Source organism: Gymnogyps californianus, chromosome 1 (genome assembly GCF_018139145.2).
Source record: "Gymnogyps californianus isolate 813 chromosome 1, ASM1813914v2, whole genome shotgun sequence".
Lineage (NCBI taxonomy): Eukaryota > Metazoa > Chordata > Aves > Accipitriformes > Cathartidae > Gymnogyps > Gymnogyps californianus.
This window is the reverse complement of record NC_059471.1, coordinates 130514002-130533420: the sequence shown is the minus strand read 5'-3', so window position 1 is coordinate 130533420 and position 19419 is coordinate 130514002. Positions and strand designations below refer to the sequence as shown.

The window sequence follows — 19419 nt, the reverse complement described above, 5'->3', positions numbered from 1 at the left end:
ACTGGGGCTCAGAGCCGATGTGGAGACAGCCCTTTTCCTTTGGTGGCCTCAGGCAGAGCGCCCCAGGCAGCACGTTCCCGCAGGAGCTACTTTCAAGCCGAACCTAACTCTCACTCTGCCCTGAGCTACAGCTCCTGCTGCATTGCTGCCACTCCTGTGCCTGGCCACGGCCCTGCTGATCCGGACCTGGAATCATGGAGCGACATCCTCCCCTGGACCTGCCTGGCGATCGCCAGGTTGTGCTTGGCCCTGGTCACCCTCCCCAGAGCTGCCCTGCTCCCTTGCTTGGCTCCTGTCTCCCTGGTCCACAGGAGCTGCTGGCCCCTGTTGGTGAGCTCAGGCCCCCTTGAACCCTGAGCCGTGCACCATGGGCAGTATGGGAGCTAGCCCCTGCTGCTCCCCCTGAGCCAAATACCATGGCCCCAACCCAGGTCCCCATTTCCTCCCCTCTGCCAGCTCATACTGCTCCGTTTTCCTTGCTAATCCCTACATACACATCACTTCTCAAGATCTTAAGCAAGCATGAATTAACCTGATCAGAAACCCCCTCATATATTGGAAAAAGTGATAAAATGCACCTTGTATTAACAGTGCAGGAGCTAGCCTCTCTTTATTGATTAATTTGCCTTCTGACTAGTAAATATTCTTTTAAATTTAATATAAATAAGCAGAAATGGTTATGCTGGCAGTGGTATCAATAATCAAGTTTCAAAATAAATTACATTCTATGATGTTTTCCACACACACAAAATGTTTTGAAACATTTACTTTCTTGCTTGTTTTCCATGAGAATATAATTTTCAAACTGAGACGAATCTCTTCAGCTACTTTGCAGTTACCCATGATTTAAAACAGAGTGACTGTTAGAAACTTAATAATATTATTCTTGAAACAAAGCTATTTAAAAACATTTCATGTAGGAAGGTGGGAGCTTGACATGGCGTGGGCCTAATCCCAGCAGATTTAACCAGTGGAATGAATCAGGATAACAGCACTTGGAAATCACAGTACATATAAAAACTTGTAAATCTTGCCATTAGGGACCTGTTCCAAAGCTCATGGGAATCAATTGTGGAAATCTTTACATAGCCTTCTCTAAGCTCCATAGCCTTAAAAGCATTTTGGATGTGAGCCCCCAATTTGAAGGTGATTTCTTAAGAAAAAACAAAATGCACTTTCATTTTAGAACACACATTTGAGAAGTCACTCTTCTATACACGGACCAATGAAATTCTTTCTTTCTGGTCTTTGAAAGAAGTCTAAACTGTCCATTGCATCTTACGCAAAGTTAAGTGACCTCTCAAAGATGCATCTTCTTGTGCTCACAGTGTATTCTCAACTACATGCTTCAATATGAAGCTGCATATAAATGGCTAAAGCAGTAAGGGACGTATATATAATTACGTATATATTATATTCTTAAAAGCCCCTGAATAAATTTTCCTAATGAGATGATAAAAATAAAGGTAAACTTCACTGGAATGGGTACTGTTCTGTAATATATTATATAGTAATTAACTCCAGCATTAGATGTAGCACCATTTACATTATGAGTGCTTACAAGGCCTCAGAGCTCTTCATTTTGTTTTAGAGCTACTGAGCTCTCACATGCCATTGTAGAGTGAATGTAGTACAAAGCCCTAAATTTGACCTCCAAATCACAAACAACAATTAAAATGCAGCTTGACTGTCTCCATTGAAAGAACATGGCATGCATGAGTAAGAAGAAGATATTCTGATGGTATTGAAAAATCCTGATCTCCACTGTTCTTTATATGATCTGAGGGTTTTTTTTAAGCCAATCAAATACCATTATATGGCATGCCACGCTGCATCACTGTTCTGATGAAATATGCTTTATATAGATAAGTGTTTGGGGTTTTTATTTTTAAAGTTTTTTGTTCCACAATTTTTACCAATGTTATTCCATATATATTGCTATATCTGGAATACATTTTATTTACAGTGGAAACTGCCACCATTCAGATATTCACAAATAAGCAGAATCTTTCAAGTGGCTTTATTAACTTCTTGTCTTCCTGTACAGTATTGGAAATGCAACACTATAGTATTTAAATACTAATTTAATTAAAATAAGATACCAGTGGTTAAGGAAGATTATTCCTCTCTTCTGCCTACCATTCTTAAAATGCAAGGTTGGTATTTCTTCACTTGCTGAAGTACCCCCTGTGTGGCACTGTGAATTTCAGAAAAATTTTCATCAATTGGTTTAATTTCATGTTCTAGTCTGAAAGGTGTTCAGAACGGGAATCTGATTTTTCAATTACGTTGTCTGCAAAGCCATGCTTTAGTAAATAATAGTACAGGAGGAGCACCTAAAAAGAGTCTTGTGAAACAAGTTTAAAATGTTGCTTAATGGAAGAAGTTGGATTTGTACTGAATTAGAAGCCAGCCCTGCATATAAAATAAGGAATATTCTTCAGCACTGAGTCTCTTGCTCAATGCTCCAACACTCATATCAGTGATAGAACACAAATGCCTAATTCTGATTTGGGGCAGGGGAGAAGAGAAACAACAAAGCTGAATTACTGAGTTGACCTAGGCTGGCTCTGCAGAATCTTAGTCAGAGGTTAAAACATTGACAAGCAGTAGGATGTTACAGGCAAAATACATTTTTCAGGGAAACCAAGATGGTTCAGGCAGGCTAAGCAATGTTCAGGATCAGACCAAGAGATGAGGAGGCAGGAGATTTTTCAAGTTCTCCAAGAAGCCTTTATCAACACTGTTCTTATGGACCTGGTTGGAACTGAAATCTGACTAAGTCACTAATGGCTCTCTTGGATTTAAAACTGTTTGTGTCTACATTGGCAATTAGTGTGCTGGAGGGATTCTTCCTAGGCATTGTCTTGGAGTCTCAAAGTATGCATGTGAGCACATCAATGTTGTTCCTTAAATCATTCCCCTTCTGATGGAACTGAGGATGAAGTTGCTCACCAGCGTGCCATCATATGTGTAGTGTTTGTCATACAGACTAGCGTCCTCCAGCATTTTGCACTTTGTGTATGCATTGTGCATACTCAGGGACAGTAACTGGCATGAACTTCACTGTCAGGTGAAGAACTGATGTTGATGTGGTCTGGCAACCACAATGACTTGCAACAAATCAAACTCCATTATTTCTGTCTTTGCAACCTCATCGGTTGGTGATGTAGTCATACCCAGTAGGTCCTTCGTTGGGCAGCAACTTGAATCATTTGACTCAGCAGCCAAGTGTTCCTTCTGTTTCTGCTAAACTTCTGAAGGATAAAGTCTTGGCCTATCTTCAGCAGATGAATGTGGTCACTGGTTTTACAAACACAGATATCATGGGATTCTACAGAGTACAGCACACTTCTGAGCTTGTGTGCCATGAACTTTAAATAGATCAAAGGCAAGACTGGAAGTAGAAGGATCCTGCCTGATGAATCTGTAACTATGCAGATCAATCAGTTGTGTTCTACGGGAAAGAAATGTTAGCCATTGCAAAGGCTGATGTAGCTGTGAGGCTGTGCTGATAAGCACAAGGTAGTTCCGCTCCCAAGTTCTTGGAGGTCACAATTTTGAGGTCACTTACTCCAGATGATTAGACTGGATTTTGCCCAGTTTTAGAGCGGGTATGCCAAAGCAAAATTATTTTAATTTTGCATTAATTTAAAAAAAATAATTAATATCAGTCACAGTAAAAGTAACTTCTATTTTAAAAAGCAGTTAATTCTAATAATAGTTACTGCCTACAAAATTGCACCCCATTTCACATTTTAAAGATTCAAATATAGCTTGGAAAACAACATGGAAGGGCTAAAATAGGAAACATTCATAAATATGCCATGTTTTCCCTGCTGAATGATCTCCAAAACAGAAAAGCAGAATAAATTTTGGAGCAAATTATCTTAAGTTTATCTAAAATAGACATTTTTGATCAATAGCAGAATGAAAAATCGAAGTTAACTGCAGAAAAAGTAAGGTGCTATAGGAGTCAATCATCATTATAAAACTAAGCATATGCACATATGTTTACAAAGCCAGTGATCTCTTAGTTTTCAGTAAAAAGAAAAAGAGAGTTTGTAGCTCGTTTCTGGAGAGAAGATTGAAAAGATGAATCCCAGTGAGCCACACAATAAATAGTCTAATTATACTGAGTTATCAAATGTTTTATTTTAAAGCCCATATCACAAATTTCTGAGGCCCAGCTCAAGAGTTTGAGTTCCTAGTGTTATACCAATATTATTATAGCCTATTTCACTTTGACATTCCCATCTCTACAGAATTTGGGTTGCAAATAGTACAAGGAAATAAATATTTCAAAACAGCTATTTTGGTTTAGTTCTTGATGAGTCAGGGAAACACTTTTATTAGTTTCAGTTTTTTGTAAATTACTAATTAGTGTCCTCCATTTAAGATTAATGTGTTCTAATAAAGTAAAATATGTGAAATAATAACAAAGGATTTGAATAGCATATTTGTGGGAATTTGTTAGCATAACGAAGGAAAAAAAAAAGTATCTATCAATACGTACCAAACTACAAGGAAAAGAAGTGTAATATGCATACCACAAGCAAAATGAATTTATCACAGCTACACCTCCTTATTTAAAAGTCAGCAGCTCTAAGCAATGATCTTTAAGACAGTGAACTCACATTAAAGAGATCAATGCAGACTAGGCACTTGCAGAAAAAGTCTCTAGGAATAAGGTGAACTCCACCTTCTGAAGGACTATGGGTAAAATGGGAAACATTTATAAATTTTTAAATGGCCAAGATTTCACTGCTGGGTCAAAGTGGTTGATAAGTGAATATTTTTATTTGAGATTATGCTTCCATTGTAAATTACGTAACTAAGGTACTGGTGGGTTCTAATGTTAAAATTTACCATCTCCATATTGCTGTTTTTCAAATAATTTCTCTATGTGCACATATGCATAATATTTATATAAAATTATAAGGACTCCCTACTGAAAAAAAAAGAAGTCAGAAAGCCTTTTAAGAAAACGGAGAAACAAGCCTCCAATAGGAGGATATAGGAATATACCTGCACAATGTTGTTAATTCAAATGTTTTCATACTCTTCTCCTCAAGATGCACGACGTAGATTTAATTCTTCTTTAAGTAAACAGACTTAGGATTTTATTGTGCTATGTAATAAGCACTTCTTCAGTAATTTCTTCTCTTTGGAACTGTAACTATGCACTTCACTTCTTAGGGATTAATGAAACACAGTGATGCATGACACGAATGGCTTATACAGACTGTAGGAAGAGAAGCCAATCACCTTTACCTGAAGTGGGAGACTTGCAACGCTCTAGCTCCAGGGAAACTGGACTGTCACTGAGTTCAGTCAGGCCTGAAAAAACGGAGTTAAAAAGTTAAGTTACAATCCAACAGGGCATGCTTCAACTTTCTTGGTTGATGATATTCTGCACTTTAAAGTCAATTTGGAGAAAGGAATGGTGTGAAATGCAAGGGAAATATCTATTTCAGATAACTGCAGTTATCAGGCTGTCACTGCAGAAATTTAGGTCTGGTTTAAAAATCACACCTCTTGTTAACTCAGATTTGTTTTCCGAGTGCCTCAGGGTAGACAAAGAGTGACTGTACCTAATGAGAGAAAACAAGTAAGTATAGTTTAAAATTTAGATGTCTGTGATGTGAATCAAACTCATTCATCTCTGTCAAACTGATGTGGAAACAACTCTATGCTTTCAACTGCTGCAGAATGCAGGGAGAAAACCTTAAAACAGCGGGAGAAGAGGAAAAAAAAAGAAAAAAAAAGACAGTACTGGTGAAAGAAGAAAGTGAATACAAAAATATCACCACTACTATGCAATATTAGGAACTTTTATATGAATTCACATGAGATAGCTCATTTTAAAGGACACAGAGGCAATGATAATGCTGTCTGAATATAACACAGAATTTTTGGACAAGATACTTTATATATTGTTTATACGTATTTGTGAGGAACTCATTTGTAGCAGTCTACCATGGAAGACAGCAACAAGTAAAGTAATTTTATTTTATACTGCTTAAGCTTGGGCTTGTTTCTGTGATCAAACTAAGATCCATCTTTGGCACAGGTTGCATGTACAAGTTTAAACATGCCTTTGGGCATGCTAGGGAGAGAAAGTCTGAGCTCACGCTATCCTTTACCATGGGCTAACTGTTGACTGGGTGAGCTGGGCATGGCCATACCTATTCAAATGTACCCTTCATACGTATCCCATGGTGCCCTATGGCCTATATCAAGTGGTTCTGACACTTCATGCCATAGGGTACTTGGGACTGGCAGACAGCCCAGCACCAGACATCCATCTGCTAGCGATGCGGACTCACAGCACTCAGGTCATAGAGCCTAGTGAACATTAGCCCACATTCAGAAATGTGCATTACTGTTGTACTGATACTGTGTTTACACACACTCTGCGTATATTGTATCCTGGAAGTCAAACATCCTATCATGACCTTTCAGTATGCTTTACTCTGGCACCATGCATCCTGCAACGTGACATGTTTTAATGTTTATGGCTTTGAGACCCTCAGGCTCAGAGATCCTTATCTCTAAAATTCATATACATCCTTGTTTAAAAAAAATTCTGCTACCATTTGGTCACCAGTGCTGCTCTCTTTGTATTAAAACAGTGGGATCTTAATGCAGGTACTGATATTTTTATTACAATGTAATTTTGAACTGCTCTGAGAAATGGGGAGAATCCAGAGCCCCAACAAGCGGAATAAAAAGCTCCTACCACTAACAAAGCTGTATGAATGCTAGAACAACTTTGAGAGTGCTTTGGAAAAACAGCAGTATTGATTTGGCCTGTTAAGTCAGTAGTAATGACGTGTTTGCTCCTGACTTTTAAACAACAAAAGATCACAATCTAGATACTAATGTTGAAAACCAAATGTTTTTTATTTTGAGAAATGTACTTGAATCTTTCTTTGATTCAACTTAGAATTTGTGAGAGAATTTTATATTCCAGTCAATTGTGAGTCCAGTCACTTTTGACGTTACGATAGAATTCAGGAACTGCAACCATTTAGGGAGCCTTTCTTACAGCAAATCGTACTTCTACCTGACTCTGGGGTTTCTGTATGTACCTAGAGATTTGGGACATAATTGATTTTTGCTGCAGAACTGTCTGCAAGGTACAGAGGGAGCGAGTTTCACATATTCGCATAGCATCAGAGGCCTTGGATAAATAAAATGAAATATTAAACTGTCTCTTTTGCAAATGCAGTATTTGAGATATTAAAATTTCAACACTATGGTTATGATGTTGTGATTAATGAAATTCTTCTAAACCTTGTATAGTTACTACTGGTGATAGTTACAATGTCAAATGCCAGGTCAGATTTTACTTCTAAATAGATTTTCTTTTTTTTTTGTGAGTTCACAGAAACAGTATTACAGCTCAATATAACTTACGGTGCCACTGACTTAAGTAGAAAATGCACCAAATTGCACCACTGTTCTGCAAACCCAAGAGCAACCACAGTGAGAATACCACAAGCTCTTTATGTTTGGCAACAGTTTTACAACTTACAAAAGTAAAGATACATTTCATGTTATGATATTTAAAAATAGTGAACACGTGAACTTCTCTACAAATCTAGACTTGTCGTCAAGCCACTATCACCTCTAACAATGACCACCACCAGATGCTTTTTAAAAAAGTGCAATAAATCCCCATGTTAAGCATAAGCAGTACTATGTACCCTGCATAAGGGCATTGTCTTAATCTCAGACACTTAGATTTGCTTAAGCACTTCCACTTGCAGATTTTCTTCTGCCATAAAACTTTCTTGCTTAGAAATGAGTTCTTCTCATTATCCGTCCATGTATCCAAAGTCTCTTTTAATCTTACTAAATTCTAAACCCCAAAAGATGTTATATGGCAATGAATTGCACAATCATCATTCACTGAAAGGCATCAATACACATTTGTCAATTTTTATGTGTTACCTTTGATTCCATTAAATATTGTTTTTTGTTTCCCTTTGAGATAAGAAAAGGAGCTCTCAAGCTTTTCTTTGTACTACTGCTAATTTTCTACTGTCATTTCCTTTTTAAGGAAACCAAGCTAAATCTTTTCAATAATTTATCATGTATAAGTATTTCCATGCAACTCAGCTTCCCTTGAATGTCTGGGAGACTACAACAGCTACTGAACTTAGATTACAAAAATATTTTCACTTTTCATTTTGAAGTTCTGTAGGCCCAATCTGTGTCCCGAGATATTGTAGCTATTTTTAGCCAAAAAACACCACGCCAGCAAATTTTGAGTCCAGGTAGAACAAGAAGAACACAGCAGCAAAACTAAAGGCAAATAACTGAGATTGGCAATGTAAACAACCACCTGTGAGAAGATGTACCCATTGACATTATAAAGAAATCAGCTTTGATTTGAACAAATTATAAACATGTGAAAATAGTGCAAGATGTAAATATATCATGTAAGGCATTAAAGCACTTTTAAAGACATGTCCCATGGACGCTTTTCAAAGTTTACTGTGATTCCCATTTCTTCTTTATTAAAGGATCAAAAAATGTTCTGTCTAGTATGGAGTAACAACTTTTATGAACTTATAATTTAATTTAAAATCATTTTTGAAATTTTAAATTTCTATGTCTATAATTAAATGATTCAGCCTGATCATTTACTTAAAAGCACCCAAAGCCATCACATCTTTGCTTATAAATAAATGAATTATAAATAAATTATCATAAATATTCACAAGCCAATAAATAAGCCCACTGTTATCTTAATCCATCATTCACACTGAATTACCATACTATGTTTTCTTTATGTATAAATATGATGCATTCTTTGGAAATGACAGTTAGTTCAGAATATAGCTGTAGACTTAAAACTCAACCTATATTAGCTTCTACTGTGTTGTCAGGTGTGATTTAAAGTGTCAATTACTGATATGTAATGACTCATAACACACAGTTTTCTGCATCCTCCTGTCAGACCAAGGTTACTCTTGCTCACATCCTCTCAAGGGACTGGCCTGAAGGAGGAACAAGGAGTTCTCACTGAAAAGTCTTCATGCTGAAAATTGTTTTCCAATGGATCAACATCCTTTGAACATTCTGACTTTTTGGATGCTTCATAAAGACTATTTGCTTGTTTTACCAACAGATGGTATGAATTTCTAGCAGGAGATGCAAATTGCTTTTGCAAGTTGGTATTTTTATGTTCTGCTGCAAACACTATCTCTCTAGATGCAGTAAATGTACTTGTTTTAATATTTGAATATATGTTATCTACCACTAGGTAATAACATGTATAACTTGATTTCAATTGAAGAAAAAAAAAAAAAAAGAAAACCAACCAAACAACACCACAGTTCTGCACTACTGCAGAGACAGTTTATTTTATTTGGCTTGGCACATATTCTTGCTACAAAGGAAGGTGGCTGCCAGCAGATGTTACAGCAAATGGAACAGGTCATCAGTACCAGAAAGCTACCTCCAGCTCTGCACTTACTTACCCTCATCTTAGCCTCTTACTTTCCTCAAATTACTTCCCCTGATAGGACAATTATGTTTCAGTCTCTCCCATTATGTATGCCTAGAACTGATTACATTTCTCCTTCTAATTTCTTCCCTTCTTGCTTCTCCCTTCCCACTTTCACCTCCCAAACCAGAGAATGTGCTGTCTTAATGCTCCGAGTCCACTCTAGACACTTTTGAGTCTAGCTTACACATGTATACATGAGTCTTATCAAGCTCTCTATAGATTTATTGGCTAAAATTCAAAACAATTATTCCACCACTGTGCTTTACATATTGGATGCCCTTGACATTGCTGATTATGTGTTTCCTTTGGAAAACCTCTCTTCTCCAACATATTGCTTCTGTTCCCTGTTTGATGGGTTTTTTTTCCCTTTCCCTCTTCAATTGCAAGGCACCCCAGACTGAAACATCAACACTTCCTTTATCTCTCTGTTCCAGTATTTAAGGAGATTCTCTCCTATAAACAGGGTAATAAATATCTTTTTTTCCCCCCTAATGATTCATAAATACACATCTCTAACTTGGATTCCTTCCATGCAAGTTAGATTAGTAATCCTGTCTTTCTAAAATTTACTCACAAGTGTCCAGACATGAACTTAACATTGCCAAGATGAACCCTATTTTTTTGTGCTGAAGTCTTCTCTTCCCTACTTCAACACAGCTAACAGCATCAGTCTTCCCTGATACTCTAATCCATAATGTTGGTTTCATCCTTGGAACATCATACTTTAACTCTCAGATTCAGGCTGGATACTAAACCAGACTTTGTTTCTTCCTGCAAATCACCTCCAAAATGACCGTCAAAAGTCTAAGTATCTTGCTCGTTGATAATCTCTTCTTTGGCTTCAATGTCTGCAAGTCTTATTCTCTCAAACTGATCCTCATGAAATTATCTTCCTGGTTCATTACTTAATTGAATCAACTCCTGATATGTCTTCCCATTAACTCCCATTTTCATTTATATAATCCTCAAAACTTTAGACCTAATGCTTATGTTATCACATGACTGCTCCTGCTTTTGCCTTAATATCAGCTTCAACCGCACAATTTCCAAAAATAATTTATTTTTCTTTTCCCATCATCCCCCCTTACGAGAAGAGATAAACTTGTAAGCAAAATCCTAAATCCATTCTCAATGTGCTTCTTAAAACTCATATCTCAGATAAGACATACAACAAAGCATAACTTGAGAATGACTTAGCAAGATATCTTACAGTCTATGACACATTCTTGCCCTGTTCTTTATCTTATTGCCTGGTGCATCTTTCAGATCATACAGTACATACTGCTGTATAAGTATCGAATGGAAAAAGCAACAACCAAATAATTTTTGAGGAAAGAAATGAAGCTGCTAATGATCTTGCAGAAGAGTCAGACTCATACTCTTCTGTTATGATATATACAGAAAGATTTTGCGGCCTTTTCTGGTTTTGGGGTTGAAGATGGAAACAAGACAATACATTTTCAGCTATGAAAAACTCTATGGTCTGTGTTTGTCATTTTGAATGGAAATGTTGGTCATTTTTGGTCTTAGAATTTATTAATTGTTTGGCAGGGGAAAACCCCTAAACCTTTGACTGCTGTCTGTCCCTCAGGTTCTCTGTTACAGACTTGAAATTAGCAAGACCAGACTAATAAACTTTAAGACATTATACACCAAACCTTTTTATGGACTGCTGTATTTGTAACTGGACTAGTCTTTTAACTAAACAGGCCACCTTTTATGAAGTATTATGAAATAAAATCATAGAAATCAGTTGTTGAGTAATCGGTCTAGAGAGATGGAATAGAATTTCTTGTGTGAGTGTACAAATGTGTTTCAATAGCTACACAATTCTGTATTTAAGTGAGATGATAAAACACCTGCCACTCCTTTATCTTGCCTATACTGAGTATTTAATGTAAAATTGCCTATCCAGTTGTTCTGTGAAAATACTTTAAAAAGACATGAATAAGAGGCATCCTGGAGACCTAATTACATATAAGCACTGCAGTTAATTAAGATATGTACAGGTCATCTGTTGAACAGTCATTTTTGCAAAATTAATTATAGCTTTGTTCATCACATTCTGCAGTGATGAATACTAATATTTAAATTGTGTATCACTATAATTCAAAATTTAAAGATATTAAAAACATTGATTTTCATAGCTCTCTTTGATGTATGTATTTTTATACCCACTTTACATTCCCCATTAAAGATCAGAGGCATGGGATGGTTCCCCAAAGCCAAATATTCAAGTACCAAACCAAGATTAAAATTTTAAATTTCACAGCAACCAATCCAATCGGTAGTCTTTCAAGCCACATTGCTCTTCTGAAAATAGGGAAAAATTAATTAATAACTACAACCAGGCAGTGCCATTGCAAAACAAGAAATGCTTCATATAAGAAGTTGTACACTGAAATGACTATAAAACCAAAGAAAGATACTGTCATCAAGAACGTAACATCATTGAAAAATCATTTCTAAGGCCCAATCTGCCCCATATAAGTCACTGAGGTTTTCTCATTGACTCTTTTGGAAGAAGAAAACAGATTTGAAATATCTGTGTAGTAAAGATAACTGTCAAAATTAAGCATGGTTGACATCACAAAATGTAATAAGTTTGCATGCATGCTGAATGTGTTTAAAAAAAACACATTACAGAGCACAAACACATGGGTTTAAGTCAGGCATAGTCCAATCATGATAAAGCTATTTGCCTAACCTTTATAGAACTTACTCTGATAGGAAGTACGGATCCGTTTCGTTAAATCTGGATAAAAGTTAGACAGGCCACGCATGCAAAAGTTGTCTTTGGAACATGCCAGTACACCAGCATCAGCAGCAGGCAGAGGAAAGAGAGAAAAAACAGTCTAAAGTGAAAGGAAGCGATATCATAACCAGCATCTAGAACAGCCAAGGTGAAGAAATTTCAGCAGATGCTTACCTTCCAATTGGGAGATATAACAAGAAAAATAATCAAAAAAGTAAAGGATGTGGGATGGATGGTGAGAAAGCAGCTGAGGCTTTTTTTAGACGCATAGTTTCTATGAGTGATCTAGAAGTGTGTATTCCTTCTTAGTGGTCACTTATCCCCAGTGGGCTCCTTTCTAGCAGCGCTGCATAACTGGAACATTGCCTTAAAGGATTGGCTGAGACTGTCACCGACACAGAGAAATCCTATGTGGTACAGTGCTGATAACAGCTATTTCTACATCAGCTACGCTGCACCTTTTGTACAGGGCTCTGCAGCATGTTGCTCATGGCTAGCTGCTCAAATTACTTTGCAAGCCGCTGTGAGGCTGGCTGAACTAGACAGGGAAGCTTAAGGTAGCTTGAAGCTGCTTGTCTCTTCTCTCCTCAGCTGTGCCAAATTTACATCTTTAACACTTGGCACAGTCAAGAACTAAGCTTGCCATGATTAAATGCCTAGAAAGTGAGATAAATGGTCCTTCAGGACCAGAAGTAGTCCTGAAAACTTACACTTTATTCTCGAAATTTTACTTTCTGTTTGGAGTACAAACATATTCCCAATTTAAAAAAGTTTCCATTGACTCTATGGAGAAATAGGATTTGATGATTTAGTGCAGGGTCTGCTGATGAAAATGCTGATGTCATAAACCCACTAAAATCTGCTGCTTTTATAAATTTATGGTTAAATTTAAAACTCAACATTTTCAAACAGATTTTTAAATCTAATTCTAAAACTTAACAGCTATGTAAAACACATTTCATAATTGTGTCTGACTCTAGTATGTTACTATGGAATATGTAGAGTAAAAAGACTTGAAACATAGATGATCTTCTGACTTTTTTCTCATACAAGTAAATTTTTTAGATAATCAAAAATGTATGATAAAATTTAGCTGCATTGATGGACTAATATTTCTAACACACAATGCATAATAATAGCTATGACTTACAAATGTGATCCTCTTGGCATCAAATTTTAAAATGGAGTACAGCTGGATTTAGTAAGTTTCAAGAGCTTCATTTCACTAACAAAGTGGCTAATTTGAACTACTTGTGCTACCTACATAACATGTCTCTCAGGTGTTACACTTCTCCAAACACAATTGCCTATTCAAATACCAATAAATAGCACTTGGCGGAAGATACAATTAAGTTTAAATTGAAGTCTTACCTATTGGTATGAACTTATTGAAACCAGAAAGAAAATAGCATACAGACTACACTTCAAGTGACTGCCAGAGAAACAATTTACTGCTCTGCTCATTATGATTTTTTACAGACTCAGCTAAGGGAATTACTTGCTGACCTCCATCCCAAAAGAATAAACTTCATAAAACATTTTGTTTCTGAGAAAGTGTCAGTACCTAAAGCATGTCAGGTTTCTTTTGTCAAGTTATAGAAACACCGTTGGCTGGCAAATAGTCATGCATTTCAAAAGCACTATAAAAAGCCACAGGCAAAAAAACCAAAGGACGGATCAGGCTCATAACCACAATAATTTATGTCCTACCTGCAGCAAACTGCTTGCTTTTGCGAGGTGAACGGGGTTGACGCTGGTATGGATCACTTGATCCATATAGGTCAAGGGTTCCCATGCTCAGCAGTACTGTCTTCTGCATAAAGTCCACAACGGCCAAACCATTGCAGTTTCCAAATGCCACTCTGAGAAAAGAGATGTTCCTCAAAGGTATTAGTAATATGTAATTAAGTGGTACAAACAATAATTATTATTTTTTATTATTATGAATTCTGCACAAACATTTTCTTCAGAAACTACTCAAAGCTTACATTTTATAATTCTTAGATTTGTAATCCTCAATTTATAAAATTGTGTCCTGAAACACAGTAACTGACTTTCCAGAAAGCAGACTTCCCACTTTAATTAACTTTGTGTCAAACACATTGCAACAACGTCTCAATGTTGCTTTACTGAACAATATAATTCTAGTAATAATGATGTAAATTAAGCTTACAAATCTGGATGTAGATCTTAAAAAGTGGTTATACATATAGATATAAAATATGAATATAAATTAAAATGTAAATACAAATACATCTATAAATAATTAGTTTAATCTAAATATAAATGATAAATGAAATCTATTAAGCTGTATTGTGGAGATACTAAAATCTGAAAGGTATTTATAAAATTTCCTTCCAACTCTGTCAGCTTGGCTACAGTATAGATGCCTGCTAAAACAGTCTCTACTCCTCTGAAATGCTTCTACAAATGGCATTTTGATGGTGGTTTGATTCATGGGCAAGATCTCTCAATTGGCGTGAGATTGCCTAAGATCTGGACTGCAGTCTTGTTATAAGGAAAAAGAGATAGAACAATTTATTTCTTTTGCTGCCTAGAAAGTCCCTTTCAAAGCATTCTGCCCCAATTCTTCTCATTGCTTCTACTGATTTCCTTCTGACACCAGTTTCAGAAAGAGGGAAGAAGTTGTATTGAACCAGCAGCACTTTCTCTTCCTCTCCCATAAAAATGTTTTCTGGTCTTGCTTTTTCCCCAGCTTGGAAGGGGTGGAGGCTGAGGGGGGGAAGGAAGAAGACAATGCATCTATCTAAGGAAAAGGAAGAAAAAAGGGAAAAGGAAGAAAACAAAGAGATGCTAAACATGTCTATATGTAGGACCTGGGAGAAAGTCTGAAGTTAACCATAACATATGGAAACCCATATATCTGAGCAGGTAATATCTTTGCTTCGTATTCTCACTAAAGCATTAAACCTATTTAAGATTTAATATTAAAACAGACAAGCAAAATTGACTCATTTCTTTCTGATTTAAATAATGGCAAATAAATTCACAGAGCATATGACTATTGAAAGGATCCATATGCCAAGCTCTTGACGCTGCATTGTTGGAGACTTGATTTAAGCAGGAATATTATATACTGACAACTACTCTACAGAAGTCTCTCCTTTTCTATCAGACTGCAATTTTAACTTCCAGACAGGAAGGATTGCGGGTACAGCCACAAGGAAACTCAAAATCCCAAACCATGCTCAATCAGATTAGGAATCATTTGTGATCAAGTTCTGCCATTTTATGTAAAAAGTGATTAAGGTGGCCAGTTCAAAGCCCTGCAAAATATTAAAGCACTCAGTTCACATGAAAAGTGAGCTGTGCACTCACCTCCACCTGACTCTTCTTAATATAGCTCCAAAATATCTTAAAGGAGACATATGAATTTGTGTGAGGAAAAACAATAAGGAAAGAGAGAAGTAACGAGATGGAGGAAGGGGAAGCAGGGTAGATAGAACATTTTCCTCTGTTGTACCTTTTCTTCCTCTGCTTCCATTATAAAAAAAAGGGTTCCATATAGCAAATAGAAAAGGTAAAGGGTGAAAATGAGGTGAGGTTTTCTTATTTGTCAAACTGGCAAATTAAGGCACCATCTACAACAGTGGCTCAAATTGTTCTGGCTGTTACTACACCATGTTTTCTACCCTTGACTTAACACTTTAGTACAGCAACTATGGAAATACTATGAACATACTCTTTTTCTTCCCCCATTGACTCTTCACTGATCTGTAGCTTAAGCAGCTACTAATATACACCAGCTTAATGTGTGTACAAATACACTTTTATTTGGCAATATTTTATGCTTATGTGGAAAGATCATAAGGTGCACAGAGGAATAAACTCCATGTTTTATAGATGTGGAGTAATATCCATTTCAGAAATTACTAAAGCCTGTTTTGCTTAATAGAAGAAAAAAATAATTTTTAGAGAGTTTCCCTGGGACAAAAAGGAACTCTACCTGTCACATTTGCCAGAAGACCATTCTGTGCGAAGTTTTATATGTCTTCCTGTTTCTTGACACAAATTGACTGATTAAGAATTGTAAAAAATTATTTTGCTATTTGTTTTTGGCATTCTTGTATTTTGCTTTAAGTCATATGTTAATAGGCATTGTCAGAGAAAGGATATTGAAGTAAAAAAGATTACTAGTGTAAAGTGTGACAGCAATTCCTGTGTTCGTAAGTCCCTGTGTTCTAGGTGGAGAAGAAAAATAAAGGAATAAAAATGACAAGCGTCAATCTCATCTGTTAATACTTTAGGGAACAAAAATTGTAGCCATCTGCTTTTTGAAAATGATTAACCTGAGATTTATTAATTTTGGAAAACATGAGTCACAAGAAGAGCTAGTGATCATTGACTCTGTGGTCAGCAATTTAACAAAACAGATTATCACTTCCTGGTCTGCATTTTTCTAAACTTCTCTAAGTTCACACATAAGCATGGATATAGTATTTCATATACCTAAAAAAATTTAACAAGAAAAATCAGGAATTGCTTATTAATATTATAACACTTCTGAGGAATGATAAAATCTAGACAGACATTACTATTAACAAGGCTTAAGATAAATTGCTAACGTCCAAATCTTTATGAAATCACATACAAAATAACCACAATGAATTTGTCAGTTTTGAGTGATGAATAGAATTAGTTGCTAGGAGATGTTCTATTCTGTGGGTATCTTTCATAGAAATGTCATAAAATCCTCTTCAGGCATTTCTTGACAGATAATATGTAGATTAGATGAAAATTTTTATCACGAGCTGGTAATAAATTTTCAGAGACTGCTTTCAGTCCAACAGAACATACTTTAAAACAAATTTATTATTTATATTTAACCTTGTAGATCTTCAGTTGTAATTGAAGCATTTTGTAAATTTTTCTTTTCTACTTTCATAACACTAAGAAGTTTTTTGACGATTCATTTCAACAGAAATAAAACACGTGTTAATACTTCTAATTTGTAGCTTGGTAATGTTAAAAGTTGTCCTGGTTTCGGCTGGGATAGAGTTAATTTTCTTCTTAGTAGCTGGTACAGTGCCGGGATTTGGATTTAGTGTGAGAATACTGTTGATAACACGCTGATGTTTTAGCTGTTGCTAAGTAGCACTTATCTTAAGCCAAGGACTTTTCAGTTTCCCATGCTCTGCTAGCAAGCAGATGTACAAGAAGCTGGGAGGGAGCATAGCTGGGGCAGCTGACCTGAACTAGCCAAAGGGGTACTCCATACCATGGAATGTCATGCCCAGTATATAAACAGGGGGGAGTTGGCCGGGAGGGGCGGATCGCTGCTCGGGCATCGGTCAGCGGGTGGTGAGCAATTGCATTGTGCATCACTGGGTTTTTTTCCTTTTTTTTCCCCTCTTCTTTTTTTGTTATATTCCTTTTCATTACTATTATTATTATTATATTATTTCATTATTATTATTGTTAGTATTATATTTTACTTTAGTTATTAAATCGTTCGTATCTCAACCCACGAGTTTTACCTTCTTTCCCAATTCTCCTTCCCATCCCACTGGGAGTGGAGGGGGAGTGAGGGAGCGGCTGCGTGGTGCTTAGCTGCTGTCTGGAGTTAAACCACGACAAAAGTAAAAAAAATACATTAAATAAAATTTTGCAATGTCTGAAGCCTTTTATCTTTGCTGGGGATGAAGGTTTTTCTATCTCTCGCTTTAGTCCCGTTTCATGGCTGCAGTAACATCAGGGACACTAAGTTCCTATTATTTGTACTATACAGTTACAGAAATCAAAGTAATCAAAAGAATACTGGAAGTACACTCCAGAACACGCTTACTATCCTATGCCTTCCTCCTCATTAAACTGATCATTACAGGGAAAGAATTTAGGCAAAAGATAACCCAAATAACCCTACAACTAGTATGGCAAAAATGACATACCCTCAAGCTTTATGCTGAAGTGGCAGGTTTTCCACATTGTGAGGCTAGATAACAAGAGAAAACTAAAGTATTAAACAAAAATTCTGATGAAAGATAGGACTGTACGTTGTCATAGGCCCAATGAAAAAGTTGAGAGAGACAAGAGAGAGGGAGAGAGAAGAGACTCTGCAGAAGAAATTTAAAGAAATAGGCCTTTCCTGGGTAGCTTTTGTAGGAATGTTAAATTTAGGTTATTGGGCTATTTTATTGATACATGCATTTATTTCTGAAACACTCATGTACTTAGTATATGGTGTTTTAAAGGAGGCTGTCCTGTAAACTATTACTGCTCCTAGCAAAGGAAACAATTTAAAGTATTTGATTGAATCAGGTATGTTTAGGAAACCACTGTGACTACTAGGAGAACTGCAGCCTGTCAGAGTAGTTTACAAGTGAGAGAATGGTGTGATTTTTCCTGAAGTCGGATGTTGTCTTGAGGCCTGAGACCTGCAAGGGAGCAAATTAGGCAAAACCCAACAATTTGCACAAGTGACAAATGCATCCAGGTATGGTAAAACAAAAGAAACTTCTAGAGTTCATGAATAGGAAACTGTCTGGAAATTCAGGCCAAAGACTTGACAAAACAGCCCCCAAACAACAATATTTTTGCACAAATGTAAAGGCTCTGCATAAAATTTCTGAAGTTGCTGAAGAGAGTCAAGTGACTTACTGAAAATCAGTAGGAGTCAGACACCTAACACCCATTACAGGCTATAGTTTTTATTGGAGTAACACCTTCTACAGGGAAAACCATTTTAATGTATCTGGGTGACTCTCAGTGAGAGAAAACATTAAAAAATGGCAAATAAATTGAACCTGAGGAAAAAATACACACAGATACGCTCACTTGCATTTCCATATAGAATTTAGCATTTGAATGTTCCTTATTCAGTTTTCAATTTCAGGTCAATTGTTCTCTTGCAAACATAGATTAGCACAGACATAAAAATGCTGTTCTCAGAAGACAATTTCCAACTAAGATATGATGTCATGATAAATGACATTTAACACTTAATCACATCACCATTTTCCATGAAATGTATTTCACCTTGGTGATCCTTTCAAAATAACTTTAAAAATTACAGATTTGAAAGGTAATTAGATTTTATTTGAAAGGATGGACAGAATAATGTGAAAAGATTCAGTCTTTTAAATAGGAATAGTAAAAATATTGGCAAGAATGGCAGTTTAAC

The 19419-nt window shown here is 36.3% G+C and overlaps 1 protein-coding gene across 2 annotated transcripts in view; it reads right to left on the bottom strand.

Annotated features, from left to right (window-relative positions):
• The window catches only part of STXBP5L (syntaxin binding protein 5L), a 216494-nt gene that overhangs the window by 40361 nt on the left and 156714 nt on the right, over positions 1-19419 (bottom strand). The window contains exons 18-20 of one of the 2 annotated variants that reach the window (XM_050897290.1): positions 13989-14140; positions 12246-12317; positions 5275-5340 (exon numbers count right to left, since the gene is read on the bottom strand). In XM_050897290.1, coding sequence (XP_050753247.1) covers positions 5275-5340; positions 12246-12317; positions 13989-14140 — 290 coding nt within the window. The remainder of the gene's footprint in view (positions 1-5274; positions 5341-12245; positions 12318-13988; positions 14141-19419) is intronic. The other variant, XM_050897298.1, reaches the window with a different exon arrangement.